This window comes from Electrona antarctica (assembly GCF_951216825.1).
Source record: "Electrona antarctica genome assembly, chromosome: 3".
In the NCBI taxonomy this organism is placed as follows: domain Eukaryota; kingdom Metazoa; phylum Chordata; class Actinopteri; order Myctophiformes; family Myctophidae; genus Electrona; species Electrona antarctica.
In genome coordinates, this window is record NC_136808.1 from 13,499,385 (window position 1) to 13,523,096 (window position 23,712).

Sequence of the window (23,712 nt, forward strand, 5' to 3'; positions counted from 1 at the left end):
TGCTTAGTTCTTTTGAACTACATTGAATTGCCTTGTTATTGCCACATATCATAAGGTTATTCATTTATATCTTTGAGGACCTGTCTGTGGGCAACAGAAAATGACAGGTGACCAAATGGTGTCATGTATGAAGACTCACTCCGCGTTTCTTAATGGCCTTGTTGAGCAGCGTCACCACGTCCATTCCCTCCACTCCACTGGCCTTAAAACGCTTGGTCCATGTTAGCAGGGTTCCCTAAGGACAGAGGGGGAGAGAGAAGTTGTTGTTTGTTACAGTTTTACAGTCCAAAAAGCATAACCCATACAACATGTCAGAAAGGAGTATATTAAAGAACTGCACATAAGAAACTAACTGACTCCATGGCAAACAAAGTGCAAGCCAAGTTTACATTTGAGCTCGTCTGTCTTAGTGTCTTGTCTTGTTTGACCCAGAGTAATCTAGTAAGAGAGTGGCGACACTGCTGCGTTGACTCCCATTGTAACAATGGAATGTTACAATGGGATAGTTCCAATGTTTGGAAATATAGACCATAGCACCCCGCTTTGCGCTGAGATCAAAGCGTGTCGCCACTCTCTTACTAGATTAATCTGGACCCTACGTACATCGTCTAGTTTGGTCTGCCGGCAGGGGAAGGATTCTTACCTCGTCTAGTTTGGTCTGCCGAACGGGGAAGGAGAAGGTGAATCCGACGGGGAGTTTCTTGTCTTTGATGTTCTGTTTGTCCATGAAGTCTCCAAGACACTCTGCCACATGGTCGAACAGCTGGGATATATGGAAGAGGAGGAGGGTTGCAGTAGTTATTAACTCATCTTATTCTGAAAGCCGCTTCACTCGGAAACATAGAATCAGGAAGTGAAGATCCGCTATGTCCCGCCATTGTCATTTAATCAACCCAAAACATGCATTTTGTAACCGAGGATCATATCGTTTAGAGAAATGAGCCGCAAATCAAGCTTGTTTTGACATAAAAAGAAGAATGATGGCCTGGACGGTTAGCTCAACCGTCTGGGCACCTAGGCTGCTGAGCCAGCCTGACGGTGTGCCGCAGGTTCGACTCCTGATCCCGATCCCTGTCTTCCCCCCCATCTCTCTCCCCATTTCCTGTAGTTCTACTTTCATCCTATCAATAAAAAGGATGAATGATATGGATATAAATAATATTGATACTAGGGATGTCCCGATCAAGTTTTTTTTTCCTTCGGGATAACACTAGTTGTTGGGACATCGTTGTGCAACAAAGTATAATTAGTAGTAGACAGCCTTTATGGATCCCACAGGGGAAGTTCAGTTTCAGCTTCACCCAGCTGATGGCTACTCAGATGGTCATGATGAGATCTTGGGACGTAGCTGTTAGTGGGTTTTAGGGTCTTGTTTTAACCCATTTTGGGCGGGAACGCCTTTTGGTGTTAGCATTATGTTATGCTTTAGCTATTGAAAAATAGCAGATCTACAAGCTCATAGCGCGCCACCGAGTGGCGCGCTACGAGCTTGTAGCTCTGCTATTTTTGAAAAGTCGAAGAACGACTGACGTAGAAACATAGCTTTTTCATAAAACTGTCAGGATGTAGAAGACATTTTTAGAATCTGATCTCAGGTCAAAATGGGTTTTAAGGACACTTAGTTTGACTCGTGTACTTGACAGGCGAACCGGTGACCTTCGCAGACGTCCTTTCTTTCCACCCAGCTATGGCCACAAAACGTATTTGCTTTATTTATCCTTTATTTGTACAATAAAGGGGACCTTATAATCAGGGGCGTTCTTTAGTCTTACATCTTGGGTACCGGAGGTACATAACAGTAAAACTCATATTTGTTCGGCTTCCTTCTGACAATATAATTTTTATTACCTTATTGTTTGATTTTATTTTATTTTTGCATTCATTCTGCTGTCCTTGCTATACTTCGTGTACTTACTGTATGTGTGATCTGAAAACAAAACATGTTATTGTTATTGTCTAACATGTTGATTCTTGTTTTTATTCTCTCATTGGGATTACCTGCTGGGTGAGCCTGAATCTGTACAAAAACAACATTAGTTTCTTTACTAAATGTATTATAGACAATTATTTTGGCCAGCATAATCGTTATATGAAATGTTCATATCGTCCCATGCCTAGTGTTTGTGTGCACATACATGCACGTTTCTGTGTCATTGTACCTACTCTTGTGTGTGTGTGTGTGTGTGTGTGTGTGTGTGTGTGTGTGTGTGTGTGTGCGTGCACGCGCATGCACATTTCTGTGTCATTCTACCTACTCTTGTGCCAGTGCCACACATGATATCTTCAGGCGTCTCGTAGACCTGACTGTCCATCTGCACGGTCTGTTTCTTCTCGTGGCTCACTCGGACGCGAAGAATCCTGAAGGCACTGCCGCCCAAGTCCAACGCTATGAAGTCTCCCTTCTCTGTGGAGAGAGAGAGAAGGGGTTAGGGTTAGAATCCTGAAGGCACTGCTGCCCAAGTCCAGTGCTATGAAGTCTCCCTTCTCTGTGGAGAGAGAGAGAGGGGGTTAGGGTTAGAATCCTGAAGGCACTGCTGCCCAAGTCCAACGCTATGAAGTCTCCCTTCTCTGTGGAGAGAGAGAGAGGGGGTTAGGGTTAGAATCCTGAAGGCACTGCTGCCCAAGTCCAGCGCTATGAAGTCTCCCTTCAAAGTCAAAGTCAAAGTCGTATGATTTGTCACACACGTTACCGCAGTGAAATTTGTTCTCCGCATTTGACCCATCTCTTGGATCGGTGAGCTGCAGCCACGCCGTGCTCGGGAATCATATTTTTATTTTATTTTGATTAGTTGATTTGACCCCCCAATCCAACCCTTGATGCTGAGTGCCAAGCAGGGAGGCATTAGGTCCCATTTTTACAGTCTTTGGTATGACCCGGCCGGGGATTGAACCCCGACCTCCCATTTTCGGGGCGGACTATGTGGTGGAGAGAGAGGGGTGGGGGTATTTATGGGGACAATAAAGTGGTGATTTCATGATCAAAATCCTTAAGTTACTGGCATAATTATACAGAAGGTTTATCACGGTCTCTTTTCCCCACAAACTGGTAAAAAGACACAGATATTACAGCTTGCAGTCATTTTGTGTTTGGGGGGGTTTAACACTTCTCAACCTGGCACTCCTGGCATGTCGTCTTATATAAATCAGCTATTTTCATCGAGTATAGCTGTCGTACGACAAAGTATAATATGGGGCTTATGTGGTTAATGTACTAACCAGGGAGAGAGGAGAATCCAGCCAAAACCACACAGCTCTCAAAACATTCTGTTGAACATCAATGTTGTCACAACAAGGTGCGGTCTATGAACAAAAGTCTAGGGAGTGTCAAGTGAAAGCTCGCATTTGTCTTTCTTATAGCCTCAGGGTCAGAAACAGAAGTGCTATAGGTCAAACCTATCACTCATTTGCGGCACTTGGTTTTTATTTATTTAGGCTATCACCTACGCCTGTTAGTTTTCACTGTCTGTAAAGATGCATGATTGCCAATTTGCCGAGTCGTGCGAGTGAGCAAGTGTGTGTGTGTGTGTGTGTGTGTGTGTGTGTGTGTGTGTGTGTGTGTGTGTGACCCAGTCATGTTGCTGAATGAGTTTAACTTCCTGCTTATTTCTTAAAGATGGAGTGCTGTGATCCCTCCCCCCTCATAAAACATGATCATGAGGTACTATGATTATACGAAGGGAAGGGATTATATGAAGGGTTAGGGTTATGATGTCACAAAAAGGGGTGAATTTCGATTGGGCCTTTTGACTCGAAGGCTTTCAGGAAGAAACCCAAAATACACAGGGAAGTCATATGTGAATATGCTAACCACACCTGGGGGTCTATTACAGTGTTAACTCCATAGACACATACAGTACAAAAATCACGGCACTCACATCTTTAAGTGTGAGTGCAAGAAGTGTAAATGCTGTTATGTTGTACTACACTACAGTATATCGCCTGGAGAGACTAACACTGATGCAAAGGAAGCATTTTACTGCTTCTTATCGGTCCAATAATATGACTATCACTGCATTCCTTATCACAACTCACTGGCAAGAACTCAATAATACCATATCAACTCTTGATAAGAGCATGGTGACAGATATGATAGTTAAGTGGCTAGTTAGTGGCTTCATTTATCCTCATCACATCACATATCAATGCCCAGCCTATCCCAATGGCATGTGGATGTGGACTCACTACAAGTTTATAAAAAACAACACTTTGTTTAACAACTTAAACCCTAAATCCCCAGCCCCCCAGTCCCCCCCCTGTCCCGCTCCTCCCCCCCATACACCAAGTCTCTTTGCCCAAAAATAGCCGATCTACAAGCTCACGTGTCGCAATGTGACACGTTGAGATGATAGGATTCATTATGACATACAGTATGCAGCATTACAAGCCAAAACAATGGTCCACTGCTACAGCTGATGTCTACGGCAGTGGTTTTCAACCCATTTCATATCAAGGGCCATTATTGTTTCTGCATTTGAGCCACGGACCACCATTTGATGAGATTTAGCCTCTCAGACCCAAAACTAAAGAATATTTTTTTGTCATTTTATACTCGCAAGAGTTAAAGATCTAATAAATCCATTTATCAACTTTCCATCATTTAGCTGGGGACCACCTGGAACGCCCTCAAGGACCACTGGTGGTCCCCGGACCACTGGTGGAGAACCACTGGTCTACTGTCTATGACAGTAGGCCAAAATATTGTTGAGACTGAGTATACGCTTAAAAAAACAACTAAACTAAACAAGACTCAAACACCCTTTTACACTTTATCATTGCAATACCCAAATGACAAACGATGCAATGTAGAGCGCAGGAATAATCATGCTATAATGTTGATGCCTTGATTGATGATGTTATGTATTTTCTATCTTCTTATTAGATATGCTTTGCGTCAGCAGGAGGGAGCACATGAAGGCCAGGGATATTTTGTCAAGTTAGAGCACGCTAACTTTAACATTACTTATCAAGGAGGAATGTAAACACATAACAGCGAGGAGATGAGGAGTTGAATTTTACTGTGTAAACAATCCACTAAAACAGTGGTTCTCAACCAGTGGTTCTTGGGTTCCAGATGGTCCGAGGTCCAACCAGCCAAATGATGGAAAGTTGGTAACCAAATGGACCCTTATAGATCTTTAACTCTTGAGAGTGAAAAGTGAAAAGTCTTCCAAAGTTTGCGGGCCCTGGGTAGGCAACACTTTTCACACTTTTCTAGCCTCCTGGTGGCACTATAACAGGCAACAGGCCTTTGTGAAAACTTTGGGCCAGAGGTTCTGCCCTGGCATCCAGGGAGTGTATGTTAGAGGTTCTGCCCTGGCATCCAGGGAGTGTATGTTAGAGGTTCTGCCCTGGCATCCAGGGAGTGTATGTTAGAGGTTCTGCCCTGGCATCCAGGGAGTGTATGTGCAACGTTTCAGGTTGATCGGGCCAACGGTGCCGGGCCCCTACCCACTTACCATCGACCTCAGATCAAACAAGAGGACCCGCTGAATTTAAGCATATTACTAAGCGGAGGAAAATAAACAAACAAGCACTGTCCACAGAAGGACGGACGGACAGGATCCAAAACATAGTCTTGGCTACGCCTTCAGCCTGACGGAAACAATGGGTGAGTTTGGATATGGCGCACTGAGCGCACTGGTGCGATACAAACCAATTAGGCATGTAACGATATATCATATATCCCAAAAAGATCTACATCTATCCTAAGATGCCATCAAAGAAAGCTTTTTTTTACATGTTAACTCGAGCTAGGTTCTAAACAAGAAAGCATGTTTACAGTTGTTGCACAGAAATTACGTTTTTTTTACAGAAATGAGACAGACTCCATGCAGTCACTTTCAGTAGTAGAAGCCTGCAGAGGGGAGCTGTGTGTGTCTGTGACTGTGCCTAGGTGATGGTTGTTGATGCTCATTAATACATCAAGGAAGGGAATTATGTTTCTGCACTGTGAAAACTAATGCTACTTTTGCAATGTAGTTAAATAAAAAATGTGAAATAAGCTCGGGGGGGAAGATAAATTATATATAATTAAAATAAATCAGTTTGATTTTTCTGGCCAGCCATATAATAAGATATGGCTGGCCAAAGAAAGAAGGACCTGCTGCTTCAGATCTGCTTATAAGGAGCTCATTAATATTAATATGAGTTAGTGTTGTAGTGGTCTATGTTATTTGTAGTCTGTTTAATTAGTCTTGTCTATCCCCATTTTGTGTAAGAGTGTATATTATGGACCTCTCATGTTAGGTTAGGACAGTCAAAGCCAATTTTAATATAGGATCTTGTTAGGAGGAAGCCCCCTCGGTGAGGCCTTTAGGAGGGCCATTATAATCCACCACTCCTGAATGAAGTGCCTGGTGCTGGGAGTCTGTCACTCTGGTGCAACGCACAGGTCCTGGGCCTGGTGAGAGCAGGGGTGGACCTGGTGAGACGTAGGAGGGGCCCGGACAGGAGTCAACCAAGCCCCCAGTGCAGCTCTCCAACGCTGACGCACTGGGCCCTAGTGGTAAGAGGTAGGACTGCAGGCGGACCCGTGGAGTTATGACTAGGAAACCCTGTGCAGCTGGGCTTTAACATTGAGCGCCCGTTTGCACTTCCGCATTTTGGACACCAAAATGTGGTGTCCAAATCGAAGAAAAAAAACGCGGAAGTAGACGGTTCTTCCGGGTGCTTCAAAACACCACTGAGCAACTTCCACTGAAATTAATACCGGGGGGGCGGGGCTGTCGCTCCGGTTCAGTCTCTATCCTTAACCCACAGAGCCTAGTCTCTCCATGCGCCAGATTGCTGATCGTCCCAGTCCCGGTAGAGTAGTTCCGGAGCAACGGATTGTGTGGCCTTGTCTTGCCCTAATGGGACTGATCGAGGGTAGCTACTGGGACGTAAGTCGGGACTTGATCACCCCGGCTGGGTCATCTGAGTGAGGGGTATGATGTTGGAAGACCCGAAACCCTGATGACCTTGGGATACTTCACTGAGGATATGTCCCAGGTGCATCCATGCGATGCATTTTTTGTTATAGTTTATTTAGAGTAGACATTGGCTCGGTTTCCCAAAGGACACATGGTGTAAAAGGTATGGTGTTGCACATGCTCAGATGCCCTCTAGGCCGCACACAGAAGCCTGTGAACATAGACATTCCGTGCATAGATGTGCCACGCAATGGTAGGGTACAGGCCTGGTATGGTAGGCCTCAGGTCTACCATTCTGAAATTTAATTTAAGAACATTTATTTTCTTCTTTTTTTTTTAAGAGTAAAGAGAGCCTACTATCAGCAGTCCAAATATTATTAAATTAAATTTCAGAATGGTAGACCTGAGGCCTGATAGGCCTGAGGCCTACCATTGTGTGGCACATATATGCACGGCATGTCTATGTTCACAGGCTTCTGTGTGCAGCCTAGAAGGCATCTGAGCATGTGCAACACCATACCTCTTACACCATGTGTCCTTTGGGAAACCGGGCCATTGCTTTTAGAGAAAAATGTTTAACTAAAAAAAACTTCATATTGTGCCAGAACAATATAGACCTCAAGAAGAGCTAGATTCTAACACAAACAGGATGTTTTAATCATGTGTAGAGGTTCAGATACCGTAAAAATATGAGATGTCACATTTGAGGAACAATGAGAACAAGACACTATAGTTTACAAAACACAAGTCATAAATTACATGGTTTTGTAATTATGCAGGAAGTCAGCCAACTCAACACACTTTGTAGAAGTTGCAGCTTTTTGCATAATATCCTGTTCCTTGATGTTTTGAGAAATTCCTTCTGTGACACTGTGGCCTTGTCCTTTGAATCATGAGCACTCCTACCTCCAGATGAAAGAGCTGATTTTAGACATTAGACATATTACTTGTAACAGAGTATTTCTATATTGCAGTATTGATACTTTTACCACAAAAAAAAAGGTATAAAATGTGATTACTTTTTCCACCACTGTCAGTCTGTCACACAGGATGCTCTACCCACTATATAGGATCACAGGAGAGGAGATTGAAGTGGTGAAGACTGAGGAGTTGGTCTTATTATAGATCACAAACTATCCTGGGACCGATGTGCTGATGTTATTTTTAACCAGGACCAACAGCGCATGTACTTTCATAAAAGAAAATTAACTTTGAAATAAACTTGCTCATTTTGATCAACGCCCTGCACATAGAAATGCACAAGACAGACACACACATTAAAACCTGCATGGGAGCTGACCAGTACAACCAACCACAGTCTGATACTGTTATACTGGGAGCTGACCAGTACAACCACAGTCTGATACTGTTGTACTGGGAGCTGACCAGTACAACCACAGTCTGATACTGTTGTACTGGGAGCTGACCAGTACAACCAACCACAGTCTGATACTGTTGTACTGGGAGCTGACCAGTACAACCACAGTCTGATACTGTTGTACTGGGAGCTGACCAGTACAACCACAGTCTGATACTGTTGTACTGGGAGCTGACCAGTACAACCAACCACAGTCTGATACTGTTGTACTGGGAGCTGACCAGTACAACCACAGTCTGATACTGTTGTACTGGAAGCTGACCAGTACAACCACAGTCTGATACTGTTGTACTGGGAGCTGACCAGTACAACCAACCACAGTCTGATACTGTTGTACTGACCAGTACAACCACAGTCTGATACTGTTGTACTGGGAGCTGACCAGTACAACCACAGTCTGATATACTGTTGTACTGACCAGTACAACAACAGTTTGATACCGTTGGCCACTATAAGCATCTCCACTGGAGCAGTTGGGGGTTTGGTGCCTTGCTCAAGGGCACTTCACCGTGCAACGTTGATAAACTAAATCTCACAGTCCCCGTTATTATTGTTCGCTTCCCGCGTCCGCACGTCTTACTTGTTGTACTTTATGCTTGTCTGAACATTCCAAAATCACTCACAAGAACAAATTGTGGAAATTGTGAAGGCCTGCAGTCCATGACCAGGCTGACTGAGAACACAGGAACACTAAAGTCTGCATGGTAAACATCTAATCCAGCCACTACCTTTTGGTCAGAGGTAGATACCCCAAATCAGAACCAACCGAGCAAAGTAATAAATATTCATGGCAGTAACTAAATTAAGATGCTGTAGCCATGAGGATTGTGAACTCTAGGGGATGGGAAATACATGGAATTAGAGAAAGGGGGGCGTCAACAATGACACTTTCTTCGAGTTCATCTTAATGAGTTGAGACTTGAGATTAAAGTCTCTATGTGTTGTTGAGAGCTAAAACTCAATTTTCTAAAGTAAAACCTATGCTAATATGATCGATTCGTTATTGAGATTAAATGTGCGCCACATTTTGAGGGTGGTAATGAACAGAGATAGTCCTGACTTGGGACAGGTTTAGGGTCGACATCGGGAATGCTTACCTGAACCGTCAGGGATTGCACGAACAAACGTCGGCAGCATCTTCAGCGTGGCAGTGTGGTTGGTGTCACGACCCAATCCACTGGTCAGCTCCCTGCGAAACCGCTGCGTGATGTCCTGTAGCGTCTCATCAGAGAAACGCATGGCGTACAGGTACTTGTCGATCTGAAGGAGAGAAAGAACAATGTGCAGAATTATTACTATACAAAAGCTACTCCCACTGCTAATTCTGCTTCTACGCACACGCACTCACGCAAAAATGAAGTAGGCTAAATACAACTGACAAAGAGTATTGTTCCAGTTATCACAACTTCAGCAACAATAAAATCAATTTCTGATAAAGCACACAGCTAGATAGTTTTATGGGAATTATTATCATCATCACAAGTTCACGACCGGACTGTTTCATTGACCAATCAGGCTGAACGTGTCCGCACACACGCGCGCGCGCGCGTCCACACACACACACACACACACACACACACACACACACACACACACACACACACACACACACACACACACACACACACACACACACACACACACACACACACACACACACACACACACACACACACACACACGTTTGACTTGCGAGGGTCCAAGATATAAAACAATATAGGACTACGTGGTGAAACCCATTGTTGCATCATAGCACATTATCATACAGCAAATAATGGATTGACACACATTGACGTCACGGTGGAATTTTTGCTTCTTACGTTTGTAAGGGTCACGCGCTGAGTGTGTTTTCCTGTTAGTACTGTCAGTACAATGGCAGGACCATGTGAATTGCAAGTTGTACTTGCTGTGTAGAGTAGACTCAAGACAGACAGATGATGGAGTTTAATTGATACTGCAGTCAGGCCTTAATTAGCATAGCCGCCTAGGCGCCTAAATGTTGTCAACATCTTGGGGTGATGTCGAAGGACAGTTTGGGCACTTATTTTGCATGTTTTACTATTTTGAAAAAAACATTTTAAAATAGTTCAACTAGCCGATCTACATCGACACGTTTTGAGCTTGTAGATCGGCTATTTGAACAAGTTTAAAAGGTTTTTAAAAAATGTGTGTGCGTGCGCACGTGCGTGCGTGTGTGTGCTGTATCTGTCATGGTGCTGAGAAACAGTCCCCTTATTAACGGTTATGAGTGTTACATTCCCTATATAGTGTTAATAATATCCTTCTCAGTGCCGAGTGCCATGCAGTGCCGACTCACAGGCTGATTAACACGTTAGTTTTACTGTGAAGATCATGGTCTTTCACCTTGGGGACCCCACTACGTTAATTAACTGACCCCCATGGTCTTTCACCTTGGGGACCCCACTACGTTAATTAACTGACCCCCATGGTCTTTCACCTTGGGGACCCCACTACATTAATTAAGTGTCACCCCCTTGGCCTGATATGAACCCACTGCAAAGAAGGTGCTAACATGTTCCCAAACATGTCGATGCCCCAAAATAGCCATGCATACCCTCTGGCCCCCTTCTTGTGATATGACTTGGGGAACAAAAGTACATGAATAAAATAGCCAATCTGTGAGCTTATTGTTATGAAAAACATTGACGATAGTGACATGACTAAAATAGCAACACATGCAACACCATGTTGAAAGTGTTTTCTTTTTTGTTTTTGTTTAAATCACATGAACCCTGGAGTTCCTATTCCTGGGTGAACGTTCCGGAAAAACTGGCAGGTCTACAAGAACATGTCACAATGAATGTGTCGACATGTGGCACGCTGTGAGCTTGACAGCTTGTAGATTGGCCATATGTTTTGTGAATACATTTGGTGTAGAGGTAAAAAAGGAGGGGGCCTAGTGTAGACCTCTAGAGAGGACTGCAGTCAATGGAGTAAATAAGGTTTAAGTGGTTATATAAGGAATAGTCTCCAGTGGAGTGACTGACACTGATCAGGTGGTTGAACTCAGAGGACGACGTGAGAGAAGAAACATACACATGGGATTATGCAGTGACACATGGTGTAGTGCAACTTCCTGCTGTACAACATCAATGAGCCAGTAGTCTCGCGTAGCCGGACAACTATAGAGAGTCTGGAACTACAATCCGAGCAAGGAAGCTGACATTTCCAAAGGTGTGGTCTCTTACTAGTGACTAACCACCCATTCAGACCTGATGTCGAAATGAAAAAAAAAAAGTATTCTGAAAGAATATATATTCAAAGATTTGTGCCGCATTTTCACGATTTTTCAAAAATAGCAGACCTACAAGCTCGTAGCGCGCCACTCGGTGGCGCGCTATGAGCTTGTAGATCTGCTATTTTTCAATAGCTAAAGTATAATATAATACTTAGTTAAAACACCAAAAGGGATTCCCGTTCAGAACAAAATCACATGATGCAACAATACTGAAAGCATTTTTAAAACCCTTCAAATATTATTTTATGTTATTAAAATGTGCATAAAGACTTCTACTATTAAAATGAATAATATATATACCATTTTCATATGTTGTATTTGCATTGAACTGACTATCTGTGTAATATAGACAATTATCACATCAAGGAGATTGTGGTCTTTACTTTATGTTTCCTTTTTGCAAAACTAATGATTATGTATGGTATTGCTGGCCTGCGGTTGGCAATGTGGCAATGCGTGTCGATGTTTTTACCAGTTCCTCGGTTCTCCTTTCATGTTCAGGAACGCCCTCCGATACAGACCGGAGGAGAGGGCTTCGTTTGACCTTCACACCTGAGATGATCCCATCATTCATCCCCATCCTGGAGTATTGCTCTAAAACGTCCAATCGATTTCCCAGGAGAACAATTTTCTCCTCTTGTTCCATGTTTTGTTTTTTGAGCTGCTTTGCCTCACCCATCAGCTCTGTTATGATGGCCTGTTGTTTCGTCATGTACTCCACATTTGCAGACATCATTTCCACTGAGGATTTCAGCTCCTCCATGTCCTTTTGAAGATTTTCCATGGCCATCCCAAATCTGCTGATCTAGACTATGGAGTGGGCGGCCTGGCCTGGTGGCTAGCTGCTGCCTGGTGGTGGTGGTGGCTCCTGGGGCTAGCCTGGTGGCTATACTGCCTGGTGGTGGCTCCTGGGGCTGGCCTGGTGGCTACTGCCTGGTGGTGGCTAATACTCCTGGGGCTGGCCTGGTGGCTACTGCCTGGTGGTGGTGGTGGTGGCTCCTGGGGCTGGCCTGGTGGCTACTGCCTAGTGGTGGTGGTGGCTCCTGGGGCTAGCCTGGTGGCTACTGCCTGGTGGCGGCTAATACTCCTGGGGCTGGCCTGGTGGCTACTGCCTGGTGGCGGCTAATACTCCTGGGGCTGGCCTGGTGGCTACTGCCTGGTGGCGGCTAATACTCCTGGGGCTGGCCTGGTGGCTACTGCCTGGTGGTGGCTAATACTCCTGGGGCTGGCCTGGTGGCTACTGCCTGGTGGTGGCTAATACTCCTGGGCTGGCCTGGTGGCTACTGCCTGGTGGCGGCTAATACTCCTGGGGCTGGCCTGGTGGCTACTGCCTGGTGGTGGCTAATACTCCTGGGGCTGGCCTGGTGGCTACTGCCTGGTGGTGGCTATTACTCCTGGGGCTGGCCTGGTGGCTACTGCCTGGTGGTGGCTAATACTCCTGGGCTGGCCTGGTGGCTACTGCCTGGTGGTGGCTCCTGGGGCTGGCCTGGTGGCTACTGCCTGGTGGCTACTGCCTGGTGGCTACTGCCTGGTGGTGGCTAATACTCCTGGGCTGGCCTGGTGGCTACTGCCTGGTGGTGGCTCCTGGGGCTGGCCTGGTGGCTAGCTACTGCCTGGTGGTGGTGGCTCCTGGGCTGGCCTGGTGGCTACTGCCTGGTGGCTGCTCCTGGGGTTGGCCTGGTGGCTGCTCCTGGGGCTGGCCTGGTGGCTGCTCCTGGGGCTGGCCTGGTGGCTAGCTGCTGGCTGGTGGTAGCTGATGCTCCTGGGGCTGCTGCCTGGTGGTGGCAGGTGCTCCTGGGGCTGGCCTGGTGGATAGGGCTGGGGCGGTATGGGAATTTTGTTATTGCGGCAATTGTCCTCCCTCTTACCGACGGTATGGCGGTAACTACCGCACCCCCACATACACCCTTGCACGGAGATGTATAGAGTAGCTGCGTGTCTCCTCCCCGCACCTCACTGATTCCGTGTTTATTATAAACTTTTAATTTCATAGCACACCATATGCACTCGTAGGCCTAGGCGCCAGAACAGCACACAAAAAAGTAAAAAAATAAAATATATATTAATATTTTTTATATATATTATTTAATTAACCTCGGTAATGAACCCCGACACCGCGGTTATGTAACGCGTACCGCGGTATGCCGATATTGCGGTTATTGCACACAGCCCTATACTGGTGGATGCTGCTCCTGTGGTAATTCAAGTTAGGTCTGTTCAGGGATGAATTTTCTTCTGTATGACTGCGGAACACGCTAAACCCGTCTTTTTTCCCCATTGTCTTTCCCTCCTAAACACGCTAAACCAGCCTTTTGTTTTATATGTTTAATTCGCCGTTTTTTGATCACTTTTAAGACATAAGAGTTTTCCCACGGACATCGTGACGAGGATGAAACTTTAAGATGACGTAACCGGAAATCGACCTATTACTGGCTTGCAAGGGCTTATAGGAAACTGATGCCCAATGCATTGTTTTGTTTCGTATCGTCAAACACAAAGATTGGACTATTTTCAGGTGTATTTTCATGAAATGGAGTTACACGTTACACGCCGTGATTCTTCAAAGGTTAGTGTAAACACCGGCAGGGAACGGGAATAAGATATTGATTTATAACACTGTAAATGTGTTAACTCCATAGAACTGTAGCCTGTCCCTGGCTGGCCTGGATCAGGTGGTTAAACTCAGAGGACGTGAGAGAATAAACATACACACGGATTATGCAGTGACACATGGTGCAACTTCCTGGTTTACAACATCAATGAGCCAGTGAGTGACTCAACTCCTTCCTGGAAATTAAATACCTCCCCTAAGCATCTGTCATTTTAATTATGTCCTACAGCCCGCCCCCACACCCCCACACCCACACACACACACACACACACACACACACACACACTCTCCTTATCTCCGTCCACAAAATGCTCTTATACTGAGTAAATGTATATTGAGAACTGATATGATAAGAGCTAATGTAATGCAGCTGGGCATCTGACCTTGGCCAAATCGCGTTTGGAAATATATTTTTCACAATGTAATTTTATTTGTGTGCTGCTGCTGGCCACCCAAGATAAGGTAAAGGCCGGGTTCAAGTCGCTTAAAACAAATATGAGATGTTATTAGCCATTTGGAAACTGCGCCCACGAGACTCCACAGGAAATGAGCACAGGGTCATTGAGTAAGAGCTACATCACCACATATTTTCTTCAGTTATACAATAAAATAAAATAAAGCACTTTCATTATAACTCAAGAGTGTACAGATGATAAAGATTTTGTTTTGGATTTGTGCTGCCATGGGGATGTGGGGGGGAAATATAATTGCTTTGAAATTACTATGATGTAAATAAAAATCAATAAACATAAAAAAAAGAGTGTACAGATGAACCCATATTATAAGTTAAATGCTCAAATTATGTCTCACATAGAAGTATTAAATTATATAGATTATTATAGATTATAGAGTAATGTTGGTGTGTGGTGGGCTGGTTGGTTACCTATATCTCCCGATGCGGTATCCAGATCGGCACAGTTGACCTTCGAGGCTACGAGCGATCGTTGCACAGTGACATAACTCTACACAAACCTACTGTACTGTTACTGTACTGCTACAGTACGGCAAGAGAGACTTCACTCTACACCGCATGAAATTATCGCTCCCAATTAAATCCTCGCGTGTGACTGTGCGCTCATCATGGCTCATGCAAAGCACCATCTAAATGGCTTAAGCAAGTTAAGCATCTAACTAACTTGTAACATTGTTTTTATTGCTTATATCCTACCAATTTCATATGACATGCCTTTACAAAATATATCTAAAATATATCTATTTCATAGTTTATTTGTTTTATGATAGCTAAACATTTTACATACAGTATGTTTAGATGCCTGTGACAGCCTGTCAGCTGGTCAGTCAATGCTGCTCTGCTTGTCTACGACAGAAAAACAGTTGTAGGACAAAGCCTACGACAGATATTTGGCGTGGCTTACACTAAAGTTCAAAGTCACGCTGGAATGATAAATGCCGAAAGTTGGGGTGAGGTGTAAGCCGCGTTGATAAATGAGGGCCAAGGCCAAGTTAAATTAAACGTTATTGTCTCTATACCCCAAAAACGAGTTCTTTGCTCACCAGCTTGCCAAAATAAGTGTGTTCTTTCTAGCCAGAAAGCTGATATTTAAAATAATACTAAACCAAAACGAATGCTGTTGTCCCATATAGGCCCCTGCATGAGAAAATAAATAAGCAGTTAGAAGTTGTATGACTCAGCACTTTCTATGACACAGCTAGAAATGGTGACTAAGCACTTCCTAGAAGGACATCAACTGATCTCGTCATCTCACACAGCATACTGCATCTCCGGCACAGGCTATTAATGTAAGCACACAGCCATAAGCACAATTCATTGTACTATTTACAACAAATTATAAATACATGACTGTATATAAAAGCTATTAAACACAGAATACAATGAATTCATAATTGAATCAATTAAAGAGTCAATTCAATGATGGTATGATGGTAGGTGTATCATCCCCTCTGGGAAATATGTCTCCTTCATTTGACCGATCCTAAACACTTACAGTGCAGCGCGGCTCGGGACCAACCCCACTTGTAATGGTCAGTACCTCGGTCAAGGAGGGTGCCTTTGGTCCGACATACTGACAGTCCGACAGGCATTAGTCCGACACCCTACCCAAAACCGTAACCCTAACCTCACAGGAAACCTCGGGAGCGACGGTGGTGTCGGACCATGTCTAACCAACGTATGCGCCCCGGTCAAGGACAATTCATTCATTCGTTCGTTCGTTCACTCAACCTTTATTTCAATTCTCAGAGAATCAATTGAGGGAGACCCTCATTTACAATGATGCCGAGATTACAAACAACAATGAACAACAATAATTCAAGATCAAAGAAAACAATAAAACAAATTACAAACAAACAATTTAAAGCGGTTAAAAGTTGACAGCTATCAGTTTAAACAGTTACATACAGTTAATACACGATTATTAAGTATGTTCCTAAAATGCCCAAATGATGCTAGGTTGTTTAGTTCTTGTTGTAAAAGATTCAAGAATTGGGTGCACCAATGCTGAAAGCAGCCTTTCCCAGCTCAGAGTTGGAAAAAGGAGCCAGAAGGCATAGCCAATCACTGGAGCGAGTTAAAATGGAACTAGGGGTGCGTTCGGAAATGCGCACCGGGAATGTGGTCAGTTTGTTGAGTGTGGTGGGCGAACGACCACAGCTGTGACGCATTCACACTGGACAACCCCAGCTTCAGGGTAGGGTCGCTCAGTGCGGGCACACGGCACACCCGATGCGCAACGCACTGGATTTTCGAACGACAACGCACCGAGTGCACTGAATAAACGAACGACAAGAGAGCACAAGGCACATTTCCGAACGCACCCTAGGTTTCTGATGTAGCATGGCTGAAATAGATGGTGGTAATTTTTCCAATCAGGGCTTTATATATGAAAAGGTGCCAATGATTATTCCGTCTTTCAGTCAGAGAAGACCAGCCCACGTTATTATACAATGTACAGTGATGAGTATTGTAGCTGTCACCAGTAATAAACCTGGCACTTTACCTAGCACACCTAGGCGCTTGGTTAACCAACTACTGTATTGTGTATGTAGGCCATGTTGTCCCCTCAATACACCTTAGACCTGACAAGGCCCGGGGCCTCGTTTGGGTTGGAAACAAGAGCTGTGGGTAGCTCAGGGATTTCTCTCTCTATCTCTCTCTGCATCACTTTCTCTCTCTTACCTCTCCGGCCTGGGCCGTGGCTCAGCGGTCCAGGCACCTTGGCTGGCAATCCAGTCTGGCAGTGTGCCGCGGGTTCGACTCCCGATCCCGACGGCATTTACTGCATGTCTTCCCCCCATCTCTCTCCCCATTTCCTGTCAGCCTACTGTCTGTCCCTCCATAAAATATCATCTCCTATCATCCCTCTCTGTTTGTTGTTCACTCTCGACTCTTTCACACTCTCTCTATTATTTGCTTTGCCGCTTGCCACAACAATAATGTGTTCACAGGCGTCACAGAGAGGCGGATCCCGGAAGAAATGAAACCTGACTCCACTCTGTGTGTGTGTGTGTGTGTGTGTGTGTGTGTGTGTGAGGGGTGTTAGGAGAGAAGTTAGGAGCTTATGGGTGACAGTATTTTTCCGCCGTCAGTCAGTCAGTGGCACTCACACACACACACACACACACACACACACACACACACACACACACACACACACACACACACACACACACACACACACACACACACACACACACACACACACACACACACACACACACACACACACACACACACACACACACACACACACACACACACACACACACACACACACAGTAAACACTTGAGGGGCAACTAAGGAGCCGTGTTGACACATTGTGAGCTTGACCTTTGAAGATTGACAAATCTTGTTCTGTGGGGGGTCCGGGTCCCATATGGCTGGCACAAAATCTTTTCAAATGGTATTATTAAGAACATTAAGTTCTCTATGCGACACATTGTGAACTTGTAGATCTGCTATGTTGTTCACTACTTTTGTGTGACACTCCTGTGTGAAGTTGGGCATCAATGTATGAATAAATATGGAGATAGAAGGTTTCTGCGCGACAGCAACGATGTATACAGTCAAGGACACTGCAGTGGGTTGAGTGAAGGACAGACAGACTGATGTACAGTACATCACATACACAACAAAGGCCATCTGACCTCAACAGCTAATTTACCATGAGATCTTGATCAGCGTAAAACAAAAAAGTGGTCTCTGCTTACAGTACATGAAGTTCACATTCTGAACTGGAGATTTGTGTGTGTGTGTGTGTTTGTGTGTGTGCACATTGTCTGTGAATTGATTGCATATAGGGCCTAATTAGAAAGACCGCAATGTCATGGCAATACAACCACTGTGTGTCCAGTCAGTGTGTACAGTATGAAACCCTGCTCTCAGAAGAATAATTGCACACGTGGAAGGTACAGTACAGTATGCCAAACAATGCATTCTGGGATTGTGTGTGTGCGTGTGTGTGTGCTCACTCACACCCGCGCAGTCACTAAGCACCTGTCACCTATGATCACATGGTTCAAAGCTGGCCTATTTTAAGGGAGTGTGTGTGTGTGTGTGTGTGAGCAGAGCAATAGAGGGAGATGAGAGGAGATGAGGAAGTGAATAATGTTCGTGACTTATTGTCTTGTTTCAGCCTTGAAGGACGTTTGATACCACTTGCACATGGCATAAACCGGGGGACAGGTTGTCAACTTTGTCACACTGTCACTCACTTAGTTTGTATACACATGTGGAATTAACTAGACTGTAGGGCTCAAAACAGAAAGGGAGGAAAGAGAGAGGGAGAAAGAGAGTAAAATATATAGGGTAAAACAGTGTCGAGGCAATGGAAGTGTTAGTTGCATCAGATTCTATGAATGAGAAAGACAGTGGTGGAAAGTAACTATGTGCATTTACTTCACCCTTTTTGCAAAAATATATATATATTAATGATGTTTAGAAGAACACTTCCCTGGGGTACTGAATGTGTGCAATATAGATATTTTAGATTTTAGCAGTGTCCATGTTGTTATGGACACTGATGTCATGGGCTCACTTCCTTCCTGGACTACAATTCCCATAATGCTTTGGTTTGGTGCACTGCTCCTCCTTGTGGATAGGGGGAGGGCTGTCTTACTGAGACAACATGTAGTCCAGGAAGTAAGTGAGCCCAGACACTGGAGACATGGACACTGCTAAAACCTAAAATATCTAAAACCACATATTACACACAAGACCCCAGGAAAGTGTTCTAAATCTTTGAAACGTCATTAACATATATTTTTTTGCAAAAAGGGTGAAGTGTCCCTTTAAGTACTGAACGTACAATTTTGAGTTATTTGTACTTATATACAATATCCAATACTTTTACTTTTACTTCTACTCCACTACATCTCGGATCCAAATATTGTACTTTTACTCCACTAAAAGTATATGAAAACGTTACTTTGTAATATATTATTGCAAAACATACTTACTACTTCAGCCCCATACATTTTGACCATTTGAAAATAGCAGATCTACAAGCTCACAATGCGTCATGCATTGTGAGCTTGTAGATCTCATATATCATACATTTGAAAACTTAAAAACGGGACATTCTGCATTCGGTAGTAGTGAGTACTTTCTACTTTTGGTACTTAAGGTACATTTTGATGCCAATACTTTTGTAGTTTTACTCAAGTATATTTCTCATTCCGCGCGCACACGCGCAGTATTGATACTTTTACTCAAGTAAACAACTAAACATTACTGAGTACTTTTTCCACCACTGGAGAAAGAGCACTGACTGATGTCAAGCCTGTAGCTGCAGGTGCTGACTTATGACATCATCAGTAAGCAACTTTAAATAGAGCCTGCTCCAATGTATGATGACATGGCATGGCCGTGCACTGGAAACATCCTCAGGCATGTAGCCTATAAACGTTATATGTGTCCATTTGGTTACGTCTGTACACTCTCAGACAATTAATGTCACAGTGTATAGCAACAGTTGGATACTCTGTCAGACGGAAGTATTCTGGGGCCACTGGGCACCGTTGCAAATATAATATGATGATGCAACATTGCAACTCTGTCTGTAGTCAGACAGCCTGTGGGTTGGCTAACTGGTCCAGGCAGTTTGTAGTGGAATAGCAGTGGAGAGGGGCCGCATGGGTGTCCGGAAAAGTATGAAAGACAGATATTCATGTTGCTCAAGTCAAGGGGCCCTACCCTCTTACCCTCTACCTTCATTCCACCACCCTCCCTCTGTGAGCTCTCTTTCTCTCTCCCTCTCATCTCTATTATAGGCCTGAATCTTACATGGCCTATTCTATAATGCCTTGATAACTTATAAAGTATATACTGAATCCCTTTCCCTTTAAACATAGTCAATGAATGGGCTTTCTTTCTTTCTTTCTTTCTTTAGGGAAGCCCATTGAGAGCAAGCTCTCTTTTTCAAGGATGCCCTCATATATAATACAATAATACACATTCATGTTCAAGGCCTCGTTATCGTCCATGTTTTTGCTTCTTTCAACTCTTTCCCTATCTTACACCTTCCGCTCATGTGATTATTCCCCCCCCCCCCCCTTTCCTCCCTACAGTATCATCTCCTACTTCCTGTTTCTCCTCCTGTTGCTACTATTACTGACCCTGACGTATGTGAACAGCAGTGGTGGGACTCTTTTTACTTAACTAAAAAGTATCAATGCTGCCATATAGAAATACTTTGTTACAAGTAAAAGTCCGGCATTCAAAATGTACTTGAGTAAAAGGTACAAAAGCATTGGCATGTATGTACTTAAAGTACCAAAAGTAGAAAGTACCAACTATGTAGAATGTCCCATTTAAAATTTTCGAATGTATATAAAAAAAGATCTTTTGAAAATAGCAGATCTACTTAAGCTCCTGAAATGTATATAGGGCTGAAGTGGTTAATGTATTGTTTTGTAATAATAATCCAAAAATCTACAAAGTAACTAGTAACGAAAGATGTCAAATAAATGTAGTGGAGTATATTTGACTCTGACATGTAGTGGAGTAGAAGTAAAAGTATTTTTCGTGTTTCAGTAACAAGGTTACAGGAAGAGGGGCAGACCACGAAACACCTGGCGCCGTGACCTGGATGCAGATGTGAAGACACCTGGCCACACATGGGGACAGCTGGAGAAAATGGCCCAGGACCGGGATGTCTGGACAGCTCTTGTTCGTGGCCTATGCCCATGAATTACTCAAGTGAGGTACAAACTTAAGTACAGTACTTATTTTACCTTTAATGCCGGCTGCGCCCTCTGCGTCACATACACCTCTGTGTCATATAGCAACATTCTTTTTAGTACGAAGTTGAAGGTTTTCAGAAAATCTTAGGTTAGGTTTTAGGAGGCGTTTAAAAAACAATCGGCCTCAGGTCTAAACTAAATGGGTTAAGTAAATGTACGTAGTAACTTTACTTTCCACCACCAGTGAATAGACACAGTACTCAGAGGTAACTTTAGCCCCTTTCGGCACCCTCGGGTACCTTTTCTGTATTTTGGACGGCGTCCAAAATACAGAAAAAAAGGTACCCGAGGGTCCCGAAAGGGGCTATAAGGTAACTTTTAGTGCATCACCTCAGTATCACTGATCTCAGCATCTGCTGTAACATCTGTCATGTTAAAACACAACTCCTCTCACACCATGTGTCACGTGTGTAGGATTATAACACGCGCCAAAACTACACTTCAATTCAGCTGTTCCACACTATGCTTCCAGCTCAATGAAGCTGCATGAAGCCTTTTGTTATGGTGATGATCGACGACACCACAAACTCCTTTGACCTCCAAATCACTTTCCTCCTCCACCTCCACCGCCACCGGCCGGCCTCCCACGCTGCACCACTTCTCTGATATCATGATGACATGACATCCACCACTGAAGCCCTGTCACAGTGATGTTAGTGTGGAGTCCAACTAAACCAAGCTGAAGACAAGCTAGGCACCCAGTGACCTCTACAAATATCCTCTCCTCTCCTCTCTTCTCCCAAATATCCTCTCCCCCCCCCCCCCCCCCACACACACACACACACACACACACACACACACACACACACACACACACACACACACACACACACACACACACACACACACACACACACACACACACACACACACACACACACACACACACAGAGAAAGGCGAAAGAGAAAGTCAAACTCACCTTTTTAACATGATCATCCTTGAGTTCAGTAAAGAAGTAGGCGAGCAACTGGGCTGCAATCATCTTGGGCCTCTTTCCCTCTCACTCACTCACACAGGCGCACACGCACACACACACATGCACTCTTTCTCTCTCACACACACACATACACACACACAGTCTCAGACACACACACTCACACACTCAATATGTCACACACACACACGCTCCCCAGCACTCCAAAGGAGAAAAACTGGAAAGGTAAAAAGCTCACGTCTCTCAGCCCGTAGCAGATGTAAACATATCCTTTACAGTACAATCCAGACTAAGACTGTACAGCACACTGCCACCACATTGACTCTCCTCTCTCTCTTTTTCTGTAAGCCAGGAAGTGTAACTGTGAGACTGAGACTGCAAGCTTAGCTGCATGGGGGGCGGGGGGAGGAGGAGGAGGAGGATGAAAACCTGAGCCCTGCCTTCTACTCGTCCGCTGATTGGATAGAGCTGCTGCTAGCTGGGGGTATGTACCACACCCTCTCATCTGTGATTGGCTAATGTGCTCAAAGGCAAACCTACAAGGAGGGCGGGAGACACCAGCAAAGAGAGAGAGAACAGACAGAAGAGAGAGAGAGAGAGAGAGAGAAAGAGAGAGAGAGAGAACAGACAGAAGAGAGAGAGTGAGAGAGAGAGCAGACAGAAGAGAGAGAGAGAGAGAGAGCGAGAGAGAGAGAACAGACAGAAGAGAGAGAGAGAGAGAGAGAGAGAGAGAGAGAGAGAGAGAGAGAACAGACAGAAGAGAGAGAGAGAGAGAGAGAGGGAGGGAGGAAGGAATGAGAATCTTGGAAGAAAGAAAAAGTGAGTCAGGTAGAGGGACAACTAGGACTTGAAGGAGGTACATGAGGTGGTATCCGGTATGGATATGCCAGCTGTTGTTTTACAGTCTGAAGTCGAGTTGAAGTTGAGTCACGAGTCATTCCATTCAGATCATAGCAGCAAATAAACTTAAAGAATGGCTCACGCACACTGCACAGGGGGTGGGTGGGTGGGGGTCGTGGGTGTCCTTACGTATATGTACATCACCTTGGAAACCACTCTCTGACTCTCTTTTTGTGTTGCTGGTTTCCAAGGTGGGGTCCATGTTCTCCAGGGGGGACCGCAACTAGAGTGTATGGTTATTTGGGAGTGCTTGGCAGTGCTATGAACATTTGTACATACGTGCAATTTGTTCTCTGCATTTAACCCACATCCGATTCCTAAGTATTAGGAGCAGTGGCTGCTATTAATACAGCCCAGGGAGCAGTTAGGGGTAGTATGCCTCTACTTGCCAGCACTAATAAATCAAAAATAGGTACAGTACCAATAGAGTAACACTATTCTACAGAATTGCTCAACAGATCAACCCACTCTGGGTTATACTCAATAGACACTCCTG

The 23,712-nt window shown here is 44.4% G+C and overlaps 1 protein-coding gene across 1 annotated transcript in view; it reads right to left on the reverse strand.

The window, feature by feature from the left end:
* Nucleotides 1-22,662, reverse strand: part of LOC306920779 (hexokinase-1-like) — a 43,987-nt gene extending 21,325 nt beyond the window's left edge. Inside the window, exons 1-5 of the mRNA XM_079497656.1 lie at nucleotides 22,302-22,662; nucleotides 9,387-9,549; nucleotides 2,256-2,404; nucleotides 644-763; nucleotides 140-235 (exon numbers count right to left, since the gene is read on the reverse strand). Coding sequence (XP_079353782.1) covers nucleotides 140-235; nucleotides 644-763; nucleotides 2,256-2,404; nucleotides 9,387-9,549; nucleotides 22,302-22,364 — 591 coding nt within the window. The 5' untranslated portion in view covers nucleotides 22,365-22,662. The remainder of the gene's footprint in view (nucleotides 1-139; nucleotides 236-643; nucleotides 764-2,255; nucleotides 2,405-9,386; nucleotides 9,550-22,301) is intronic.
* Between the last annotated feature and the right edge of the window lie 1,050 nt (nucleotides 22,663-23,712).